The 23,561-nt window shown below is 60.2% G+C and overlaps 1 protein-coding gene across 2 annotated transcripts in view; it reads left to right on the forward strand.

The window, feature by feature from the left end:
• Positions 1-23,561, forward strand: part of LOC140399947 (RAS guanyl-releasing protein 2) — a 197,946-nt gene that overhangs the window by 53,637 nt on the left and 120,748 nt on the right. For both annotated transcript variants that reach the window (XM_072489435.1, XM_072489434.1), the window contains exon 3: positions 17,297-17,399. In XM_072489435.1, the coding sequence (XP_072345536.1) occupies positions 17,297-17,399 (103 nt within the window). The remainder of the gene's footprint in view (positions 1-17,296; positions 17,400-23,561) is intronic.

The raw sequence follows: 23,561 nt of genomic DNA on the forward strand, positions 1-23,561 counted from the left end.
CCAGTCCCCGTCTGTCTCTCCCCCAGTCCCCGTCTGTCTCTCCGCCAGTCCCCGTCTGTCTCTCCCCCAGTCCCCGTCTGTCTCTCCCCAGTCCCCGTCTGTCTCTCCCCCAGTTCCCGTCTGTCTCTCCCCCAGTCCCCGTCTGTCTCTCCCCCAGTCCCCGTCTGTCTCTCCCCCAGTCCCCGTCTGTCTCTCCCCCAGTCCCCGTCTGTCTCTCCCCCAGTCCCCGTCTGTCTCTCCCCCAGTCCCCGTCTGTCTCTCCCCCAGTCCCCGTCTGTCTCTCCCCCAGTCCCCGTCTGTCTCTCCCCCAGTCCCCGTCTGTCTCTCCCCCAGTCCCCGTCTGTCTCTCCCCCAGTCCCGTCTGTCTCTCCCCCAGTCCCCGTCTGTCTCTCCCCCAGTCCCCGTCTGTCTCTCCCCCAGTCCCCGTCTGTCTCTCTCACCCAGTCCCCGTCTGTCTCTCCCCCAGTCCCCGTCTGTCTCTCCCCCCAGCCCCTGTCTGTCTCTCCCCCAGTCCCCGTCTGTCTCTCCCCCAGTCCCTGTCTGTCTCTCCCCCAGTCCCCGTCTGTCTCTCCCCCAGTCCCTGTCTGTCTCTCCCCCCAGTCCCCGTCTGTCTCTCTCACCCAGTCCCCGTCTGTCTCTCCCCCAGTCCCCGTCTGTCTCTCCCCCAAGTCCCCGTCTGTCTCTCCCCAGTCCCTGTCTGTCTCTCCCCCAGTCCCCGTCTGTCTCTCTACCCCAGTCCCCGTCTGTCTCTCTCACCCAGTCCCCGTCTGTCTCTCTCCCCAGTCCCCGAATGTCTCTCTCCCCAGAGCCCGTCTGTCTCTCTCCCCAGTCCCCGTCTGTCTCCCCCAGCCCCCGTCTGTCTCCCCCAGTCCCCGTCTGTCTCTCTCTCCCCCAGTCCCCGTCTGTCTCTCTCCCCCAGTCCCCGTCTGTCTCTCTCCCCCAGTCCCCGTCTGTCTCCCCCAGCCCCCATCTGTCTCCCCCAGTCCCCGAATATCTCTCTCCCCCAGTCCCCGTCTGTCTCTCTCTCCCCCAGTCCCCGTCTGTCTCTCCCCCAGTCCCCGAATATCTCTCTCCCCCAGTCCCCGTCTGTCTCTCTCCCCCAGTCCCCGTCTGTCTCTCTCCCCCAGTCCCCGTCTGTCTGTCTCCCCCAGTCCCCGTCTGTCTCTCCCCCAGTCCCTGTCTGTCTCTCTCCCCCAGTCCCCGTCTGTCTCTCCCCCAGACCCCGTCTGTCTCTCTCCCCCAGTCCCCGTCTGTCTCTCCCCCAGTCCCTGTCTGTCTCTCTCCCCCAGTCCCCGTCTGTCTCTCCCCCAGTCCCCGTCTGTCTCTCCCCCAGTCCCCGTCTGTTTCTCTCCCCCAGTCCCCGTCTGTTTCTCTCCCCCAGTCCCCGTCTGTCTCTCTCCCCCAGTCCCCGTCTGTCTCTCCCCCAGTCCCTGTCTGTCTCTCTCACCCAGTCCCCGTCTGTTTCTCTCCCCCAGTCCCTGTCTGTCTCTCTCCCCCAGTCCCCGAATATCTCTCTCCCCAGCCCCCGTCTGTCTCTCTCACCCAGTCCCCGTCTGTCTCTCTCCCCCAGTCCCAGTATGTCTCTCTCCCCCAGTCCCTGTCTGTCTCTCTCCCCCAGTCCCCGTCTGTCTGTCTCCCCCAGTCCCCGTCTGTCTCTCTCCCCCAGTCCCCGTCTGTCTCTCTCCCCCAGTCCCCGTCTGTCTCTCTCCCCCAGTCCCAGTATGTCTCTCTCCCCCAGTCCCTGTCTGTCTCTCTCCCCCAGTCCCCGTCTGTCTGTCTCCCCCAGTCCCCGTCTGTCTGTCTCCCCCAGTCCCCGTCTGTCTCTCCCCCAGGCCCTGTCTGTCTCTCCCCCCAGTCCCCGTCTGTCTCTCTCACCCAGTCCCCGTCTGTCTCTCCCCCAGTCCCCGTCTGTCTCTCCCCCAAGTCCCCGTCTGTCTCTCCCCAGTCCCTGTCTGTCTCTCCCCCAGTCCCCGTCTGTCTCTCCCCAGTCCCTGTCTGTCTCTCCCCCAGTCCCCGTCTGTCTCTCTACCCCAGTCCCCGTCTGTCTCTCTCACCCAGTCCCCGTCTGTCTCTCTCCCCAGTCCCCGAATGTCTCTCTCCCCAGAGCCCGTCTGTCTCTCTCCCCAGTCCCCGTCTGTCTCCCCCAGCCCCCGTCTGTCTCCCCCAGTCCCCGTCTGTCTCTCTCTCCCCCAGTCCCCGTCTGTCTCTCTCCCCCAGTCCCCGTCTGTCTCTCTCCCCCAGTCCCCGTCTGTCTCCCCCAGCCCCCATCTGTCTCCCCCAGTCCCCGAATATCTCTCTCCCCCAGTCCCCGTCTGTCTCTCTCCCCCAGTCCCCGTCTGTCTCTCCCCCAGTCCCCGAATATCTCTCTCCCCCAGTCCCCGTCTGTCTCTCTCCCCCAGTCCCCGTCTGTCTCTCTCCCCCAGTCCCCGTCTGTCTGTCTCCCCCAGTCCCCGTCTGTCTCTCCCCCAGTCCCTGTCTGTCTCTCTCCCCCAGTCCCCGTCTGTCTCTCCCCCAGACCCCGTCTGTCTCTCTCCCCCAGTCCCCGTCTGTCTCTCTCCCCCAGTCCCCGAATATCTCTCTCCCCCAGTCCCCGTCTGTCTCTCCCCCAGTCCCCGTCTGTCTCTCCCCCAGTCCCCGTCTGTTTCTCTCCCCCAGTCCCCGTCTGTTTCTCTCCCCCAGTCCCCGTCTGTCTCTCTCCCCCAGTCCCCGTCTGTCTCTCCCCCAGTCCCTGTCTGTCTCTCTCCCCCAGTCCCTGTCTGTCTCTCTCCCCCAGTCCCCGAATATCTCTCTCCCCAGAGCCCGTCTGTCTCTCTCACCCAGTCCCCGTCTGTCTCTCTCCCCCAGTCCCCGTCTGTCTCTCTCCCCCAGTCCCCGTCTGTCTCTCTCCCCCAGTCCCCGTCTGTCTCTCTCCCCCAGTCCCTGTCTGTCTCTCTCCCCCAGTCCCCGTCTGTCTGTCTCCCCCAGTCCCCGTCTGTCTGTCTCCCCCAGTCCCCGTCTGTCTCTCTCACCCAGTCCCCGTCTGTCTCTCTCCCCCAGTCCCCGTCTGTCTCTCTCCCCCAATCCCCGTCTGTCTCTCTCCCCCAGTCCCCGTCTGTCTCTCCCCCAGTCCCCGAATATCTCTCTCCCCCAGTCCCCGTCTGTCTCTCTCCCCCAGTCCCCGTCTGTCTCTCTCCCCCAGTCCCCGTCTGTCTGTCTCCCCCAGTCCCCGTCTGTCTCTCCCCCAGTCCCTGTCTGTCTCTCTCCCCCAGTCCCCGTCTGTCTCTCCCCCAGACCCCGTCTGTCTCTCTCCCCCAGTCCCCGTCTGTCTCTCCCCCAGTCCCTGTCTGTCTCTCTCCCCCAGTCCCCGTCTGTCTCTCCCCCAGTCCCCGTCTGTCTCTCCCCCAGTCCCCGTCTGTTTCTCTCCCCCAGTCCCCGTCTGTTTCTCTCCCCCAGTCCCCGTCTGTCTCTCTCCCCCAGTCCCCGTCTGTCTCTCCCCCAGTCCCTGTCTGTCTCTCTCCCCCAGTCCCTGTCTGTCTCTCTCCCCCAGTCCCCGAATATCTCTCTCCCCAGAGCCCGTCTGTCTCCCTCCCCAGCCCCCGTCTGTCTCTCTCACCCAGTCCCCGTCTGTCTCTCTCCCCCAGTCCCCGTCTGTCTCTCTCCCCCAGTCCCCGTCTGTCTCTCTCCCCCAGTCCCCGTCTGTCTCTCTCCCCCAGTCCCCGTCTGTCTCTCTCCCCCAGTCCCCGTCTGTCTGTCTCCCCCAGTCCCCGTCTGTCTGTCTCCCCCAGTCCCCGTCTGTCTCTCCCCCAGTCCCTGTCTGTCTCTCCCCCCAGTCCCCGTCTGTCTCTCTCACCCAGTCCCCGTCTGTCTCTCCCCCAGTCCCCGTCTGTCTCTCCCCCAAGTCCCCGTCTGTCTCACCCCAGTCCCTGTCTGTCTCTCCCCCAGTCCCCGTCTGTCTCTCCCCAGTCCCTGTCTGTCTCTCCCCCAGTCCCCGTCTGTCTCTCCCCAGTCCCTGTCTGTCTCTCCCCCAGTCCCCGTCTGTCTCTCTCCCCCAGTCCCCGTCTGTCTCTCTACCCCAGTCCCCGTCTGTCTCTCTCACCCAGTCCCCGTCTGTCTCTCTCCCCAGTCCCCGAATGTCTCTCTCCCCAGAGCCCGTCTGTCTCTCTCCCCAGTCCCCGTCTGTCTCCCCCAGCCCCCGTCTGTCTCCCCCAGTCCCCGTCTGTCTCTCTCTCCCCCAGTCCCCGTCTGTCTCTCTCCCCCAGTCCCCGTCTGTCTCTCTCCCCCAGTCCCCGTCTGTCTCCCCCAGCCCCCATCTGTCTCCCCCAGTCCCCGAATATCTCTCTCCCCCAGTCCCCGTCTGTCTCTCTCCCCCAGTCCCCGTCTGTCTCTCCCCCAGTCCCCGAATATCTCTCTCCCCCAGTCCCCGTCTGTCTCTCTCCCCCAGTCCCCGTCTGTCTCTCTCCCCCAGTCCCCGTCTGTCTGTCTCCCCCAGTCCCCGTCTGTCTCTCCCCCAGTCCCTGTCTGTCTCTCTCCCCCAGTCCCCGTCTGTCTCTCCCCCAGACCCCGTCTGTCTCTCTCCCCCAGTCCCCGTCTGTCTCTCCCCCAGTCCCCGTCTGTCTCTCTCCCCCAGTCCCCGTCTGTCTCTCCCCCAGTCCCCGTCTGTCTCTCCCCCAGTCCCCGTCTGTTTCTCTCCCCCAGTCCCCGTCTGTTTCTCTCCCCCAGTCCCCGTCTGTCTCTCTCCCCCAGTCCCCGTCTGTCTCTCCCCCAGTCCCTGTCTGTCTCTCTCCCCCAGTCCCTGTCTGTCTCTCTCCCCCAGTCCCCGAATATCTCTCTCCCCAGAGCCCGTCTGTCTCTCTCACCCAGTCCCCGTCTGTCTCTCTCCCCCAGTCCCCGTCTGTCTCTCTCCCCCAGTCCCCGTCTGTCTCTCTCCCCCAGTCCCCGTCTGTCTCTCTCCCCCAGTCCCTGTCTGTCTCTCTCCCCCAGTCCCCGTCTGTCTCTCTCCCCCAGTCCCCGTCTGTCTGTCTCCCCCAGTCCCCGTCTGTCTCTCTCACCCAGTCCCCGTCTGTCTCTCTCCCCCAGTCCCCGTCTGTCTCTCTCCCCCAGTCCCTGTCTGTCTCTCTCCCCCAGTCCCCGTCTGTCTGTCTCCCCCAGTCCCCGTCTGTCTCTCTCACCCAGTCCCCGTCTGTCTCTCCCCCAGTCCCCGTCTGTCTCTCTCCCCCAGTCCCTGTCTGTCTCTCTCCCCCAGTCCCCGTCTGTCTGTCTCCCCCAGTCCCTGTCTGTCTCTCTTCCCCAGTCCCCGTCTGTCTCTCTCCCCCAGTCCCCGTCTGTCTGTCTCCCCCAGTCCCTGTCTGTCTCTCTTCCCCAGTCCCCGTCTGTCTCTCTCCCCCAGTCCCCGTCTGTCTGTCTCTCCCCCAGTCCCCGTCTGTCTGTCTCCCCCAGTCCCCGTCTGTCTCTCTCCCCCAGTCCCCGTCTGTCTCTCTCCCCCAGTCCCCGTCTGTCTCTCTCCCCCAGTCCCTGTCTGTCTCTCTCCCCCAGTCCCCGTCTGTTTCTCTCACCCAGTCCCCGTCTGTCTGTCTCCCCCAGTCCCCGTCTGTCTGTCTCCCCCAGTCCCCGTCTGTCTGTCTCCCCCAGTCCCCGTCTGTCTGTCTCCCCCAGTCCCCGTCTGTCTCTCTCCCCCAGTCCCCGTCTGTCTCTCTCCCCCAGTCCCCGTCTGTCTCTCTCCCCCAGTCCCCGTCTGTCTGTCTCCCCCAGTCCCCGTCTGTCTCTCTCCCCCAGTCCCCGTCTGTCTCTCTCCCCCAGTCCCCGTCTGTCTCTCTCACCCAGTCCCCGTCTGTCTGTCTACCCCAGTCCCCGTCTGTCTCTCTCCCCCAGTCCCTGTCTGTCTCTCTCACCCAGACCCTGTCTGTCTCTCTCCCCCAGTCCCCGTCTGTCTGTCTCCCCCAGTCCCCGTCTGTCTCTCCCCCCCAGTCCCCGTCTGTCTCTCTCCCCCAGCCCCCGTCTGTTTCTCTCCCCCAGTCCCCGTCTGTCTGTCTCCCCCAGACCCCGTCTGTCTCTCTCCCCCAGAGCCCGTCTGTCTCTCTCCCCCAGTCCCCGTCTGTCTGTCTCCCCCTGTCCCCGTCTGTCTCTCTCCCCCAGTCCCCGTCTGTCTGTCTCACCCAGACCCCGTCTGTCTCTCTCCCCCAGTCCCTGTCTGTCTCTCTCCCCCAGTCCCCGTCTGTCTGTCTCCCCCAGCTCCCGAATATCTCTCTCTCCCCCAGTCCCCGTCTGTTTCTCTCCCCCAGTACCCGTCTGTCTCTCTCCCCCAGTCCCCGTCTGTCTCTCTCCCCCAGTCCCCGTCTGTCTCTCTCCCCCAGTCCCCGTCTGTCTCTCTCCCCAGTCCCCGTCTGTCTGTCTCCCCCAGACCCCGTCTGTCTCTCTCTCCCCCAGTCCCCGAATATCTCTCTCCCCAGAGCCCGTCTGTCTCTCTCCCCAGTCCCCGTCTGTCTCCCCCAGCCCCCGTCTGTCTCCCCCAGTCCCCGTCTGTCTCTCTCTCCCCCAGCCCCCGTCTGTCTCCCCCAGTCCCCGTCTGTCTCTCTCCCCCAGTCCCCGTCTGTCTCTCTCCCCCAGTCCCCATCTGTCTCTCTCCCCCAGTCCCCGTCTGTCTCCCCCAGCCCCCATCTGTCTCCCCCAGTCCCCGAATATCTCTCTCCCCCAGTCCCCGTCTGTCTCTCTCCCCCAGTCCCCGTCTGTCTCTCTCACCCAGTCCCCGTCTGTCTCTCTCCCCCAGTCCCCGTCTGTCTCTCTCACCCAGACCCCGTCTGTCTCTCTCACCCAGTCCCCGTCTGTCTCTCTCCCCCAGTCCCCGTCTGTCTCTCTCCCCCAGTCCCCGTCTGTCTGTCTCCCCCAGCCCCCGTCTGTCTCTCTCCCCCAGTCCCCGTCTGTCTCCCCCAGTCCCCGTCTGTCTGTCTTCCCCAGTACCCGTCTGTCTCTCTCCCCCAGTCCCCGTCTGTCTCTCTCCCCCAGTCCCCGTCTGTCTCCCCCAGCCCCCATCTGTCTCCCCCAGTCCCCGAATATCTCTCTCCCCCAGTCCCCGTCTGTCTCTCTCCCCCAGTCCCCGTCTGTCTCTCTCACCCAGTCCCCGTCTGTCTCTCCCCCAGTCCCTGTCTGTCTCTCTCCCCCAGTCCCTGTCTGTCTCTCTCCCCCAGTCCCCGTCTGTCTGTCTCCCCCAGTCCCCGTCTGTCTGTCTCCCCCAGTCCCCGTCTGTCTGTCTCCCCCAGTCCCCGTCTGTCTGTCTCCCCCAGTCCCCGTCTGTCTGTCTCCCCCAGTCCCCGTCTGTCTGTCTCCCCCAGTCCCCATCTGTCTCTCTCCCCCAGTCCCCGTCTGTCTCTCTCCCCCAGTCCCTGTCTGTCTCTCCCCCCCAGTCCCCGTCTGTCTCTCTCCCCCAGTCCCCGTCTGTCTCTCTCCCCCAGTCCCCGTCTGTCTGTCTCCCCCAGTCCCCGTCTGTCTCTCCCCCAGTCCCTGTCTGTCTCTCTCCCCCAGTCCCCGTCTGTCTGTCTCCCCCAGTCCCCGTCTGTCTCTCTCCCCCAGTCCCTGTCTGTCTCTCTCACCCAGACCCTGTCTGTCTCTCTCCCCCAGTCCCCGTCTGTCTGTCTCCCCCAGTCCCCGTCTGTCTCTCCCCCCCAGTCCCCGTCTGTCTCTCTCCCCCAGCCCCCGTCTGTTTCTCTCCCCCAGTCCCCGTCTGTCTGTCTCCCCCAGACCCCGTCTGTCTCTCTCCCCCAGAGCCCGTCTGTCTCTCTCCCCCAGTCCCCGTCTGTCTGTCTCCCCCTGTCCCCGTCTGTCTCTCTCCCCCAGTCCCCGTCTGTCTGTCTCACCCAGACCCCGTCTGTCTCTCTCCCCCAGTCCCTGTCTGTCTCTCTCCCCCAGTCCCCGTCTGTCTGTCTCCCCCAGCTCCCGAATATCTCTCTCTCCCCCAGTCCCCGTCTGTTTCTCTCCCCCAGTACCCGTCTGTCTCTCTCCCCCAGTCCCCGTCTGTCTCTCTCCCCCAGCCCCCGTCTGTCTCTCTCCCCCAGTCCCCGTCTGTCTCTCTCCCCCAGTCCCCGTCTGTCTCTCTCCCCAGTCCCCGTCTGTCTGTCTCCCCCAGACCCCGTCTGTCTCTCTCTCCCCCAGTCCCCGAATATCTCTCTCCCCAGAGCCCGTCTGTCTCTCTCCCCAGTCCCCGTCTGTCTCCCCCAGCCCCCGTCTGTCTCCCCCAGTCCCCGTCTGTCTCTCTCTCCCCCAGCCCCCGTCTGTCTCCCCCAGTCCCCGTCTGTCTCTCTCCCCCAGTCCCCGTCTGTCTCTCCCCCAGTCCCCATCTGTCTCTCTCCACCAGTCCCCGTCTGTCTCCCCCAGCCCCCATCTGTCTCCCCCAGTCCCCGAATATCTCTCTCCCCCAGTCCCCGTCTGTCTCTCTCCCCCAGTCCCCGTCTGTCTCTCTCACCCAGTCCCCGTCTGTCTCTCTCACTCAGTCCCCGTCTGTCTCTCTCACCCAGACCCCGTCTGTCTCTCTCACCCAGTCCCCGTCTGTCTCTCTCCCCCAGTCCCCGTCTGTCTCTCTCCCCCAGTCCCCGTCTGTCTCCCCCAGTCCCCGTCTGTCTGTCTTCCCCAGTACCCGTCTGTCTCTCTCCCCCAGTCCCCGTCTGTCTCTCTCCCCCAGTCCCCGTCTGTCTCCCCCAGCCCCCATCTGTCTCCCCCAGTCCCCGAATATCTCTCTCCCCCAGTCCCCGTCTGTCTCTCTCCCCCAGTCCCCGTCTGTCTCTCTCCCCCAGCCCCCGTCTGTCTCTCCCCCAGTCCCCGAATATCTCTCTCCCCCAGTCCCCGTCTGTCTCTCTCCCCCAGTCCCCGTCTGTCTCTCTCCCCCAGTCCCCGTCTGTCTCTCTCCCCCAGTCCCCGTCTGTCTCTCTCACCCAGTCCCCGTCTGTCTCTCTCCCCCAGACTCCGTCTGTCTCTCTCCCCCAGTCCCCGTCTGTCTGTCTCCCCCAGTCCCCGTCTGTCTGTCTCCCCCAGTCCCCGTCTGTTTCTCTCCCCCATTACCCGTCTGTCTCTCTCCCCAGTCCCCGTCTGTCTGTCTCCCCCAGTCCCCGTCTGTCTCTCTCCCCCAGTCCCCGTCTGTCTCTCTCCCCCAGTCCCTGTCTGTCTCTCTCCCCCAGTCCCTGTCTGTCTCTCTCCCCCAGTCCCCGTCTGTCTCTCTCCCCCAGTCCCCGTCTGTCTCTCCCCCAGTCCCCGTCTGTCTCTCCCCCAGTCCCCGTCTGTCTCCCCCAGTCCCCGTCTGTCTCTCTCCCCCAGTCCCCTTCTGTCTCTCTCCCCCAGTCCCCGTCTGTCTCTCTCCCCCAGTCCCCTTCTGTCTCTCTCCCCCAGTCCCCGTCTGTCTCCCCCAGTCCCCGTCTGTCTCTCTCCCCCAGTCCCCTTCTGTCTCTCTCCCCCAGTCCCCGTCTGTCTCTCTCCCCCAGTCCCTGTCTGTCTCTCCCCCAGTCCCCGTCTGTCTCTCTCCCCCAGTCCCCGTCTGTCTCTCTCCCCCAGTCCCCTTCTGTCTCTCTCCCCCAGTCCCCGTCTGTCTCTCTCCCCCAGTCCCTGTCTGTCTCTCCCCCAGTCCCCGTCTGTCTCTCTCCCCCAGTCCCCGTCTGTCTCTCTCCCCCAGTCCCCGTCTGTCTCTCTCACCCAGTCCCCGTCTGTCTGTCTCCCCCAGTCCCCGTCTGTCTCTCTCCCCCAGACTCCGTCTGTCTCTCTCCCCCAGTCCCCGTCTGTCTGTCTCCCCCAGTCCCCGTCTGTCTCTCTCCCCCAGTCCCCGTCTGTCTCTCTCCCCCAGTCCCCGTCTGTCTGTCTCCCCCTGTCCCCGTCTGTCTCTCTCCCCCAGTCCCCGTCTGTCTCTCCCCCAGTCCCCGTCTGTCTGTCTCCCCCAGTCCCCGTCTGTCTCTCTCCCCCAGTCCCCGTCTGTCTCCCCCAGCCCCCGTCTGTCTCTCCCCCAGTCCCCGTCTGTCTCTCTCACCCAGTCCCCGTCTGTCTCTCTCACCCAGACTCCGTCTGTCTCTCTCCCCCAGTCCCCGTCTGTCTGTCTCCCCCAGTCCCCGTCTGTCTGTCTCCCCCAGTCCCCGTCTGTTTCTCTCCCCCAGTACCCGTCTGTCTCTCTCCCCCAGTCCCCGTCTGTCTCTCTCCCCAGTCCCCGTCTGTCTGTCTCCCCCAGTCCCCGTCTGTCTCTCTCCCCCAGTCCCCGTCTGTCTCTCTCCCCCAGTCCCCGTCTGTCTGTCTCCCCCAGTCCCCGTCTGTCTCTCTCCCCCAGTCCCCGTCTGTCTCTCTCACCCAGACTCCGTCTGTCTCTCTCCCCCAGTCCCCGTCTGTCTCTCCCCCCCAGTCCCTGTCTGTCTCTCTCCCCCAGTCCCCGTCTGTTTCTCTCCCCCAGTCCCCGTCTGTCTCTCTCACCCATACTCCGTCTGTCTCTCTCCCCCAGTCCCCGTCTGTCTCTCTCCCCCAGTCCCCGTCTGTCTCTCTCCCCAGTCCCCGTCTGTCTCTCTCACCCAGTCCCCGTCTGTCTGTCTCCCCCAGTCCCCGTCTGTTTCTCTCCCCCAGTACCCGTCTGTCTCTCTCCCCCAGTCCCCGTCTGTCTCTCTCCCCCAGTCCCCGTCTGTCTCTCTCCCCCAGTCCCCGTCTGTCTCTCTCCCCCAGTCCCCGTCTGTCTCTCTCCCCCAGTCCCCGTCTGTCTCTCCCCCAGTCCCCGTCTGTCTGTCTCCCCCAGTCCCCGTCTGTCTGTCTCCCCCAGTCCCCGTCTGTCTCTCTCCCCCAGTCCCCGTCTGTCTCCCCCAGTCCCCGTCTGTCTCTCTCCCCCAGTCCCCGTCTGTCTCTCTCCCCCAGTCCCCGTCTGTCTCTCCCCCAGTCCCCGTCTGTCTGTCTCCCCCAGTCCCCGTCTGTCTGTCTCCCCCAGTCCCCGTCTGTCTCTCTCCCCCAGTCCCCGTCTGTCTCCCCCAGTCCCCGTCTGTCTCTCTCCCCCAGTCCCCGTCTGTCTCTCTCCCCCAGTCCCCGTCTGTCTCCCCCAGCCCCCGTCTGTCTCCCCCAGCCCCCGAATATCTCTCTCCCCCAGTCCCCGTCTGTCTCTCACCCAGTTCCCATGTGGTTTAGCACAGGGCTAAATCGCTGGCTTTTAAAGCAGACCAAGGCAGGCCAGCAGCACGGTTCAATTCCCGTACCAGCCTCCCCGAACAGGCGCCGGAATGTGGCGACTAGGGGCTTTTCACAGTAACTTCATTTGAAGCCTACTTGTGACAATAAGCGACTTTAATTTCATTGCTATCCCCCAGTCTCCGTCTATCTCTTTCCCCCAGCCCCCGTCTGTCTCCCCCAGTCCCCGTCTGACTCTCTCCCCCAGTCCCCGTCTGTCTCTCTCCCCCAGTCCCCATCTGTCTCTCTCCCCCAGTCCCCGTCTGTCCCTCTACCCCAGTCCCCTGTCTGCCTTTCTCCCCCAGTCCCCGTCTGTCTCTCTCCCCCAGCACCCTTCTGTCTCCCCCTGTCCCTGTCTGACTCTCTCCCCCAGCACCTGTCTGTCTCCCCCAGTCCCCGTCTGACTCTCTCCCCCAGTCCCCGTCTGTCCCTCTACCCCAGTCCCCTGTCTGCCTTTCTCCCCCAGTCCCCGTCTGTCTCTCTCCCCCAGCACCCTTCTGTCTCCCCCTGTCCCTGTCTGTCTCTCTCCCCCAGCACCTGTCTGTCTCGCCCCCAGTACCCGTCTGTCTATCTCCCCCAGTCCCCGTCTGTCTCTCCCCCAGTCCCTGTCTGTCTATCTCCCCCAGTCCCCGTCTGTCTCTCCCCCAGTCCCCGTCTGTCTATCTCCCCCAGTCCCCGTCTGTCTCTCCCCCAGTCCCTGTCTGTCTCTCCCCCAGCACCCGTCTGTCTCCCCCCCAGTCCCCATCTGTCTGTCTCCCCCTGTCCCCGTCTGTCTCTCTCCCCCCAGTCGCCGTCTGTCTCTCTCTCCCAGTCCCCGTCTGTCTCTCTCCCAGTCCCCATCTCTCTCCCCAGCCCCCGTCTGTCTCCCCCAGTCCCCGTCTGTCTCTCCCCCCAGTCCCCATCTGTCTGTCTCACCCAGTCCCCGTCTGTCTCTCCCCCCAGTCCCCGTCTGTCTCTCCCCCAGTCCCCGTCTATCTCTCCCCCAGTCCCCGTCTGTCTCTCCCCCAGTCCCCGTCTATCTCTCCCCCAGTCCCCGTCTGTCTCCCCCCAGTCCCCGTCTGTCTCTCCCCCAGTCCCCGTCTATCTCTCCCCCAGTCCCCGTCTGTCTCCCCCCCAGTCTCCGTCTGTCTCTCCCCCAGTCCCCGTCTGTCTCTCCCCCAGTCCTCGGCTGTCTCTCCCCCAGTCCCCGTCTGTCTCTCCCCCAGTCCCCGTCTGTCTCTCCCCCAGTCCCCGTCTGTCTCTCCCCCAGTCCCCGTCAGTCTCTCCCCCAGTCCCCGTCTGTCTCTCCCCCAGTACCCGTCTGTCTCCCCCCAGTCCCCGTCTGTCTCTCCCCCAGTCCCCGTCTATCTCTCCCCCAGTCCCCGTCTGTCTCTCCCCCAGTCCCTGTCTGTCTCTCCACCAGTCCCCGTCTGTCTCTCTCCCCAGTCCCCGTCTGTCTCTCTCACCCAGTCCCCGTCTGTCTCTCTCCCCAGTCCCCGTCTGTCTCTCTCCCCCAGTCCCCGTCTGTCTCTCTCCCCAGTCCCCGTCTGTCTCTCTCCCCAGTCCCCGTCTGTCTCTCTCCCCCAGTCCCCGTCTGTCTCTCTCCCCAGTCCCCGTCTGTCTCTCCCCCAGTCCCCGTCTGTCTCTCCCCCAGTCCCTGTCTGTCTCTCACCCAGTCCCCGTCTGTCTCTCTCCCCAGTCCCCGTCTGTCTCTCTCCCCCAGTCCCCGTCTGTCTCTCTCCCCAGTCCCCGTCTGTCTCTCTCCCCAGTCCCCGTCTGTCTCTCTCCCCCAGTCCCCGTCTGTCTCTCTCCCCAGTCCCCGTCTGTCTCTCCCCCAGTCCCCGTCTGTCTCTCCCCCAGTCCCTGTCTGTCTCTCCCCCAGTCCCCGTCTGTCTCTCCCCCAGTCCCTGTCTGTCTCTCCCTCAGTCCCCGTCTGTCTCTCTCCCCAGTCCCTGCCTGTCTCTCTCCCCCAGTCCCCGTCTGTCTCTCTCCCCCAGTCCCCGTCTGTCTCTCCCCCAGTCCCCGTCTGTCTCTCCCCCAGTCCATGTCTGTCTCTCCCCCAGTCCCCGTCTGTCTCTCTCCCCCAGTCCCCGTCTGTCTCTCCCCCAGTCCCCGTCTGTCTCTCCCCCAGTCCCTGTCTGTCTCTCCCCCAGTCCCCGTCTGTCTCTCCCCCAGTCCCCGTCTGTCTCTCCCCCAGTCCCTGTCTGTCTCTCCCCCAGTCCCCGTCTGTCTCTCCCCCAGTCCCTGTCTGTCTCTCCCTCAGTCCCCGTCTGTCTCTCTCCCCAGTCCCTGCCTGTCTCTCTCCCCCAGCACCCATCTGTCTCTCTCCCCAGCACCCGTCTGTCTCTCTCCCCAGCACCCGTCTGTCTCTCTCCCCAGCACCCGTCTGTCTCTCCCCAGTCCCCGTCTGTCTCTCCCCCAGTCCCCGTCTGTCTCTCTCCCCCAGTCCCCGTCTGTCTCTCCCCCAGTCCCCGTCTGTCTCTCCCCCAGTCCCCGTCTGTCTCTCCCCCCAGTCGCCGTCTGTCTCTCTCTCCCAGTCCCCGTCTGTCTCTCTCCCAGTCCCCATCTCTCTCCCCAGCCCCGTCTGTCTCCCCCAGTCCCCGTCTGTCTCTATCCCCCTCCCCCTGTCTGTGTCTCTCTCCCCCAGTCCCCGTCGGTCCTACCCTCACCCCCGCCTGCCTCGTCCCTTGGCGGGTCCCTCTGTGCCTCCCTTCGTGTCTCTCCGGGTCTCTCTCACTGAATCATTCAGACTGAGGGTGAGGCTTTGCGATGTGCCTGCAACTGAGAGCGAGACGCAAGCGGCTTTTCAGACACTCAGACGTTCCAGATTGCCCGCCAGTGCTTGCACAGCAAGATCCCGCAAAATAAGCAGTGGGGAGTGTAATGTGTACATGTGGCTGCAACGTGTCCGCCTCCCCAGTGTCAATCACGGACCAGCGAATTCTCATTGGGATGGACTGCGTTCCGCGCGACGCCGGTTCCAGCCCCTCCACGGGCGCTGAATCGGACCAGGTTCAACGCCAGTTTTGCTGTCGTGGAATCCTGCCCCGCCGTTCAACATTGGTGTGGGATTCGAACTCTGAACTTCTGCTTGAGAAGGGAGAGAGACAGAGACACAGAACATAGAAAAGTACAGCAGAGGAACAGGCCCTTCGGCCCTCCAAGCCCGTGCCGACCATGCTGCCCGACTAAACTACAATCTTCTACACTTCCTGGGTCCGTATCCCTCTATTCCCATCCTATTCATGTATTTGTCAAGATGCCCCTTAAACGTCACTATCGTCCCTGCTTCCACCACCTCCTCCGGCAGCAAGTTCCAGGCACCCACTACCCTCTGTGTAAAAAACTTGCCTCGTACATCTCCTCTAAACCTTGCCCCTCTCACCTTAAACCTATGCCCCCTAGTAATTGACCCATCTACCCTGGGGAAAAGCCTCTGACTATCCACTCTGTCTATGCCCCTCATAATTTTGTATACCTCTATCAGGTCGCCCCTCAACCTCCTTCATTCCAGTGAGAACAAACCGAGTTTATTCAACCGCTCCTCATAGCTAATGCCCTCCATACCCGGCAACATTCTGGTAAATCTCTTTTGCACCCTCTCTAAAGCCTCCACATCCTTCTGGTAGTGTGGCGACCAGAATTGAACACTATACTCCAAGTGCGGCCTAACTAAGGTTCTATACAGCTGCAACATGACTTGCCAATTCTTATACTCAATGCCCCGGCCAATGAAGGCAAGCATGCCGTATGCCTTCTTGACTACCTTCTCCACCTGTGTTGCCCCTTTCAGTGACCTGTGGACCTATATACCTAGATCTCTCTGACTGTCAATACTCTTGAGGGTTCCACTATTCACTGTATATTCCCTACCTGCATTAGACCTTCCAAAATGCAATACCTCACATTTGTCGAGATTAAACTCGATCTGCCATCTCTCCGGCCAAGTCTCCAAACGGTCTAAACCCTGCTGTATCCTCTGACCGTCCTCATCGCTATCCGCAATTCCACCAACCTTTGTGTCGTCTGCAAACTTACTAATCAGACCAGTTACATTTTCCACCAAATCATTTGTATATACTACAAAGAGCAAAGGCCCCAGCACTGATCCCTACGGAACACCACTGGTCACAGCCCTCCAATTAGAAAAGCATCCTTCCATTGCTACTCTCTGCCTTCCATGACCTAGCCAGTTCTGTATCCACCTTGCCAGCTCACCCCTGATCCCGTGTGACTTCACCTTTTGTACCAGTCTGGCATGAGGGACCTTGTCAAAGGCCTTACTGAAGTCCATATAGACAACATCCACTGCCCTACCTGCATCAATCATCTTTGTGACCTCTTCCAAAAACTCTATCAAGTTAGTGAGACACGACCTTCCCTTCACAAAACCATGCTGCCTCTCGCTAATACGTCCATTTGCTTCCAAATGGGAGTAGATCCTGTCTCGAAGAATTCTCTCCAGTAATTTCCCTACCACTGAAGTAAGGCTCACCGGCCTGTAGTTCCCGGGGTTATCCTTGCTACCCTTCTTAAACAGAGGAACAACATTGGCTATTCTCCAGTCCTCCGGGACATCCCCTGAAGACAGTGAGGATCCAAAGATTTCTGGCAAGGCCTCAGCAATTTCCTCTCTAGCCTCCTTCAGTATTCTGAGGTAGATCCCATCAGGCCCTGGGGACTTATCTACCTTAAAGGGGGAGAGGGAGACTGTGAAGAGAGAGAGACAGAGAGAGAGAGAGACAGAAAGAGAGACAGGGAGAGAGAGAGAGAGAGAGAGAGAGAGAGAGACTGTGACGAGAGAGAGGCAGAGAGAGAGAGAGAGAGAGACAGACAGAGAGACAGAGAGAGAGAGACAGACAGACAGAGAGACAGGGAGAGAGAGAGAGAGAGAGACTGTGAAGAGAGAGAGGCAGAGAGACAGAGAGACGGAAAGAGAGACAGGGAGAGAGAGAGAGAGACTGTGAAGAGAGAGAGGCAGAGAGAGAGAGAGAGAGACAGAGAGAGAGAGACAGATAGAGAGACAGGGAGAGAGAGAGAGACTGTGAAGAGAGAGAGGCAGAGAGAGAGACAGACAGAGAAAGAGAGACAGAGAGAGAGAGGCAGAAAGAGAGACAGGGAGAGAGAGAGAGAGACTGAAGAGAGAGAGGCAGAGAGAGAGGCAGAGAGAGACAGGCAGAGAAAGAGAGACAGAGAGAGAGAGGCAGAAAGAGAGACAGGGAGAGAGAGAGAGACTGTGAAGAGAGAGAGACAGAAAGAGAGACAGGGAGAGAGAGAGAGACTGTGAAGAGAGAGTCAGAGAGACAGAGAGAGAGAGACAGACAGACAAAGAGAGAGAGACAGAGAGCGAGAGACAGATAGAGAGACAGAGAGACTGTGAAGAGAGAGAGAGAGAGAGACTGTGAAGAGAGAGAGAGACAGAAAGAGAGACAGGGAGAGAGAGAGAGACTGTGAAGAGAGAGACAGACAAAGAGAGAGACAGAGAGCGAGAAACAGATAGAGAGACAGAGAGACTGTGAAGAGAGAGACAGAAAGAGAGACAGAGAGAGAGAGAGAGACTGTGAAGAGAGAGACAGAAAGAGAGACAGAGAGAGAGAGAGAGACAGACAGAGAGAGACAGACAGAGAGAGAGAGACAGAGCGCGAGAGACAGATAGAGAGACAGAGAGAGAGACTGTGAAGATGGAGAGAGAGAGAGAGACTGTGAAGAGGCAGAGACCTGCTCCTTCCTCAGGTAACCTGGTGTTGTAAGACTTTGTACTGTGCTCACCCCAGTCCAAGGCCGGCATCTCCACATCAAGAGACAGAGAGACAGAGAGAGACAGTGGAAGAATTTGGTTATGAGGAAGGGCAGAGAATCAGAGAGATTGACTTAATATTCAGGGAGAGCTGTGTCAATGGACTGAATGGTCTCTCCCTGTTATTAAGGGCCCCGCCAACACTATCTCCCCAATGCCCTGAGGTCACCATTCCTCCGTCAATTAAGACAGTGCGATCAATTGCCTCACCTCTGATTCATTGCCGTTCTTCAAAATGGCCGACCGGTTTGGTCACCATAGTGACAGTGACTGCAGTCCAGCACGGTGGGACAACGTGCTCCGGGACAACTGGATCGTGTGTTGTGCTGTGTTGGGTGTCATTGCCGTTTAACTATCTCTCTCTCTCCTCTTCCATTCCAGATGACGGCGGCAGACTGGGCAACCAGCTTCACCCTCGCATGTTCCTGATGATGCACCAGTGGTACCTGCCCTCGACCCAGCTGGTGGGAAAGCTCCTCAAATTATATCCTTCCCGGGGATTCCGGCTGACCCCCTGCCCCCGTCGGGCCCCGCCCCCCCTGCCACTTTGGGGAAATATCGAGCTGGGGCCTAGTCAGGATAGGCTTCGCAGTGAGGCACGGGGACGACCGATTCTGTCCCCCGCAGGGGGCCAGCATGGCGCCGGAATGGTTCACGCCGCTTCCAGCCACCCTTCCCGGCGGCGAATGGTCGCCCTGCCAACCCCGGCATGCGCAGTTAGGCCGCGCCAACCCGCGCACGCGCAGTGGCTCCGGCTCCGTGAGGGTCCAGGGGCCGGCCGCGGGGGGGGTGGGGGGGGGAGGAGAGGGCGGCCCGTCGATCGGTGGGCCTCGATCGCGGGCCGGACCCCCTCGGTGGCCCCACCCCGGTGAAGGAGCCCCCCTCCCCCACACACAGGCCGGCCCCCTGCCGTTCCCGCAGAGTTCCCGGTGGCAGCGACCAGGGGTGTAGGGCGCTGGCGGGACTCTGTCGTATCGGCGCACCTCGGAGAATCGCGCGCCGGCGCCGGGGGCGCAGGGCGTGGTTGCGGCGATTCCCCGGCGCGGGGCTCGGAGAATCGCCCTCTCTCTCTCTCTATCTCTCTGTCTCGCACACCCTCTCTCTCTCCACACTCTCTCTCACACCTCACCAGCAGAGTGGGCTAGGTACCTAACCTGGTGACGTTCACACAGGACAGGAACTCACAGAAGAGACCTGAGGGGGACACTGTGTCTCAACCTCAAGTCGCGGCCAACAGTTCATCCAGGAGTGGCAGCTGTTATTATCCAGGAGGCCGAGAATGGGTAAAAGATCACCAAAGATGAAGGTGTAGAGGGAACTTTACTCTGTATCTAACCCCGTGCTGTACCTGTCCTGGGAGTGTTTGATGGGGGCAGTATAGAGGGAGCTTTACTCTGTATCTAACCCCGTGCTGTACCTGTCCTGCGAGTGTTTGATGGGGGCAGTGTAGAGGGAACTTTACTCGGTATCTAACCCCGTGCTGTACCTGTCCTGGGAGTGTTTGATGGGGACAGTGTAGAGGGAGATTTACTCTGTAACTAACCCCGTGCTGTACCTGTCCTGGGAGTGTTTGGTGGGGGCAGTGTAGAGGGAGCTTTACTCTGTATCTAACCCCGTGCTGTACCTGTCCTGGGAGTGTTTGGTGGGGACAGTGTAGAGGGAGCTTTACTCTGTATCTAACCCTGTGCTGTACCTGTCCTGGGAGTGTTTGATGGGGGACAGTGTAGAGGGAGCTTTACTCTGTATCTAACCCCGTGCTGTATCTGTCCTGGGAGTGTTTGATGGGGACAGTGTAGAGGGAACTTTACTCGGTATCTAACCCCGTGCTGTACCTGTCCTGGGAGTGTTTGATGGGGACAGTGTAGAGGGAGATTTACTCTGTATCTAACCCCGTGCTGTACCTGTCCTGGGAGTGTTTGATGGGGACAGTGTAGAGGGAGATTTACTCTGTATCTAATCCCGTGCTGTACCTGTCCTGGGAGTGTTTGATGGGGACAGTGTAGAGGGAACTTTACTCGGTATCTAACCCCGTGCTGTACCTGTCCTGGGAGTGTTTGATGGGGACAGTGTAGAGGGAGATTTACTCTGTATCTAACCCCGTGCTGTACCTGTCCTGGGAGTGTTTGGTGGGGGCAGTGTAGAGGGAGCTTTACTCTGTATCTAACCCCGTGCTGTACCTGTCCTGGGAGTGTTTGGTGGGGACAGTGTAGAGGGAGCTTTACTCTGTATCTAACCCTGTGCTGTACCTGTCCTGGGAGTGTTTGATGGGGGACAGTGTAGAGGGAGCTTTACTCTGTATCTAACCCCGTGCTGTCCCAGTCCTGGGAGTGTTTGGTGTGGGGACAGTGTAGAGGGAGCTTTACTCTGTATCTAACCCCATGCTGTACCTCCCCTGGGAGTGTTTGATGGGGATAGTGTAGCGGGAGCTTTACTCTGTATCTAACCCCGTGCTGTACCTGTCCTGGGAGTGTTTGATGGGGACAGTGTAGAGGGAGCTTTACTCTGTATCTAACCCCGTGCTGTACCTGTCCTGGGAGTGTTTGGTGGGGACAGTGTAGAGGGAGCTTTACTCTGTATCTAACCCCGTGCTGTCCCAGTCCTGGGAGTGTTTGGTGGGGACAGTGTAGAGGGAGCTTTACTCTGAATCTAACCCCGTGCTGTCCCTGTCCTGGGAGTGTTTGATGGGGACAGTGTGGAGCGAGCTTTGCTCTGTATCTAACCCCGTGCTGTACCTGTCCTGGGAGTGTTTGACAGAGACAATGTAGAGGGAGCCTTACTCTGTATATAACACCGTGCTTTACCTGCCCTGGGAGAGTTTGATGGGGACAGTGTAGAGGGAGCTTTACTCTGTATCTAACCCCGTGCTGTACCTGTCCAGGGAGTGTTTGATGGAGACAGTGTAGAGGGAGCTTTACTCTGTATCTAACCCCGTGCTGTACCTGTCCTGTGAGTGTTTGATGGGGACAGTGTAGAGGGAGCTTTACTCTGTATCTAACCCTGTGCTGTACCTGTCCTGGGAGTGTTTGATGGGGACAGTGTAGAGGGAGCTTTACTCTCTATCTAACCCCGTGCTGTACCTGTCCTGGGAGTGTTTGATGGGGACAGTGTAGAGGGAGCTTTACTCTGTATCTAACCCCGTGCTGTACCTGTCCTGTGAGTGTATGATGGGGACAGTGTAGAGGGAGCTTTACTCTGTATCTAACCCCGTGCTGTACCTGTCCTGTGAGTGTTTGATGGGGACAGTGTAGAGGGAGCTTTACTCTGTATCTAACCCTGTGCTGCACCTGTCCTGGGAGTGTTTGATGGGGACAGTGTAGAGGGAGCTTTACTCTGTATCTAACCCCGTGCTGTACCTGTCCAGGGAGTGTTTGATGGGGACAGTGTAGAGGGAGCTTTACTCTGTATCTAACCCCGTGCTGTATCTGTCCTGGGAGGGTTTGATGGGGACAGTGGAGAGGGAGCTTTGCTCTGTATCTAACCCCGTGCTGTACCTGTCCTGGGAGTGTTTGATGGGGACAGTGTAGAGGGAGCTTTACTCTGTATCTAACCCCGTGCTGTACCTGTCCTGGGAGTGTTTGGTGGGGACAGTGTAGAGGGAGCTTTACTCTGTATCTAACCCCGTGCTGTACCTGTCCTGGGAGTGTTTGGTGGGGACAGTGTAGAGGGAGCTTTACTCTGTATCTAACCCTGTGCTGTACCTGTCCTGGGAGTGTTTGATGGGGGACAGTGTAGAGGGAGCTTTACTCTGTATCTAACCCCGTGCTGTATCTGTCCTGGGAGTGTTTGATGGGGACAGTGTAGAGGGAACTTTACTCGGTATCTAACCCCGTGCTGTACCTGTCCTGGGAGTGTTTGATGGGGACAGTGTAGAGGGAGATTTACTCTGTATCTAACCCCGTGCTGTACCTGTCCTGGGAGTGTTTGATGGGGACAGTGTAGAGGGAGATTTACTCTGTATCTAATCCCGTGCTGTACCTGTCCTGGGAGTGTTTGATGGGGACAGTGTAGAGGGAACTTTACTCGGTATCTAACCCCGTGCTGTACCTGTCCTGGGAGTGTTTGATGGGGACAGTGTAGAGGGAGATTTACTCTGTATCTAACCCCGTGCTGTACCTGTCCTGGGAGTGTTTGGTGGGGGCAGTGTAGAGGGAGCTTTACTCTGTATCTAACCCCGTGCTGTACCTGTCCTGGGAGTGTTTGGTGGGGACAGTGTAGAGGGAGCTTTACTCTGTATCTAACCCTGTGCTGTACCTGTCCTGGGAGTGTTTGATGGGGGACAGTGTAGAGGGAGCTTTACTCTGTATCTAACCCCGTGCTGTCCCAGTCCTGGGAGTGTTTGGTGTGGGGACAGTGTAGAGGGAGCTTTACTCTGTATCTAACCCCATGCTGTACCTCCCCTGGGAGTGTTTGATGGGGATAGTGTAGCGGGAGCTTTACTCTGTATCTAACCCCGTGCTGTACCTGTCCTGGGAGTGTTTGATGGGGACAGTGTAGAGGGAGCTTTACTCTGTATCTAACCCCGTGCTGTACCTGTCCTGGGAGTGTTTGGTGGGGATAGTGTAGAGGGAGCTTTACTCTGTATCTAACCCCGTGCTGTCCCAGTCCTGGGAGTGTTTGGTGGGGACAGTGTAGAGGGAGCTTTACTCTGAATCTAACCCCGTGCTGTCCCTGTCCTGGGAGTGTTTGATGGGGACAGTGTGGAGCGAGCTTTGCTCTGTATCTAACCCCGTGCTGTACCTGTCCTGGGAGTGTTTGACAGAGACAATGTAGAGGGAGCCTTACTCTGTATATAACACCGTGCTTTACCTGCCCTGGGAGAGTTTGATGGGGACAGTGTAGAGGGAGCTTTACTCTGTATCTAACCCCGTGCTGTACCTGTCCAGGGAGTGTTTGATGGAGACAGTGTAGAGGGAGCTTTACTCTGTATCTAACCCCGTGCTGTACCTGTCCTGTGAGTGTTTGATGGGGACAGTGTAGAGGGAGCTTTACTCTGTATCTAACCCTGTGCTGTACCTGTCCTGGGAGTGTTTGATGGGGACAGTGTAGAGGGAGCTTTACTCTCTATCTAACCCCGTGCTGTACCTGTCCTGGGAGTGTTTGATGGGGACAGTGTAGAGGGAGCTTTACTCTGTATCTAACCCCGTGCTGTACCTGTCCTGTGAGTGTATGATGGGGACAGTGTAGAGGGAGCTTTACTCTGTATCTAACCCCGTGCTGTACCTGTCCTGTGAGTGTTTGATGGGGACAGTGTAGAGGGAGCTTTACTCTGTATCTAACCCTGTGCTGCACCTGTCCTGGGAGTGTTTGATGGGGACAGTGTAGAGGGAGCTTTACTCTGTATCTAACCCCGTGCTGTACCTGTCCAGGGAGTGTTTGATGGGGACAGTGTAGAGGGAGCTTTACTCTGTATCTAACCCCGTGCTGTATCTGTCCTGGGAGGGTTTGATGGGGACAGTGGAGAGGGAGCTTTGCTCTGTATCTAACCCCGTGCTGTACCTGTCCTGGGAGTGTTTGATGGGGACAGTGTAGAGGGAGCTTTACTCTGTATCTAACCCCGTGCTGTACCTGTCCTGGGAGTGTTTGGTGGGGACAGTGTAGAGGGAGCTTTACTCTGTATCTAACCCCGTGCTGTCCCTGTCCTGGGAGTGTTTGATGGGGACAGTGTGGAGCGAGCTTTGCTCTGTATCTAACCCCGTGCTGTACCTGTCCTGGGAGTGTTTGACAGAGACAATGTAGAGGGAGCTTTACTCTGTATCTAACCCCGTGCTGTACCTGCCCTGGGAGTGTTTGATGGGGACAGTGTAGAGGGAGCTTTACTCTGTATCTAACTCCGTGCTGTACCTGTCCTGGGTGTGTTGGATGGGGACAGTGTAGAGGGAGCTTTACTCTGTATCTAACCCCGTGCTGTACCTGTCCAGGGAGTGTTTTGATGGAGACAGTGTAGAGGGAGCTTTACTCTGTATCTAACCCCGTGCTGTACCTGTCCTGTGAGTGTTTGATGGGGACAGTGTAGATGGAGCTTTACTCTGTATCTAACCCTGTGCTGTACCTGTCCTGGGAGTGTTTGATGGGGACAGTGTAGAGGGAGATTTACTCTGTATCTAACCCCGTGCTGTACCTGTCCTGGGAGTGTTTGATGGGGACAGTGTAAAGGGAGCTTTACTCTGTATCTAACCCCGTGCTGTACCTGTCCAGGGAGTGTTTGATGGGGACAGTGTAGAGGGAGCTTTACTCTGTATCTAAGCCCGTGCTGTACCTGTCCTGTGAGTGTTTGATGGGGACAGTGTAGAGGGAGCTTTACTCTGTATCTAACCCTGTGCTGCACCTGTCCTGGGAGTGTTTGATGGGGACAGTGTAGAGGGAGCTTTACTCTGTATCGAACCCCGTGCTGTACCTGTCCTGGGAGTGTTTGGTGGGGACAGTGTAGAGGGAGCTTTACTCTGTATCTAACCCCGTGCTGTCCCTGTCCTGGGAGTGTTTGATGGGGACAGTATGGAGCGAGCTTTGCTCTGTATCTAACCCCGTGCTGTACCTGTCCTGGGAGTGTTTGACAGAGACAATGTAGAGGGAGCTTTACTCTGTATCTAACCCCGTGCTGTACCTGCCCTGGGAGTGTTTGATGGGGACAGTGGAGAGGGAGCTTTGC

Source organism: Scyliorhinus torazame, chromosome 24 (genome assembly GCF_047496885.1).
Source record: "Scyliorhinus torazame isolate Kashiwa2021f chromosome 24, sScyTor2.1, whole genome shotgun sequence".
In the NCBI taxonomy this organism is placed as follows: Eukaryota; Metazoa; Chordata; class Chondrichthyes; order Carcharhiniformes; family Scyliorhinidae; genus Scyliorhinus; species Scyliorhinus torazame.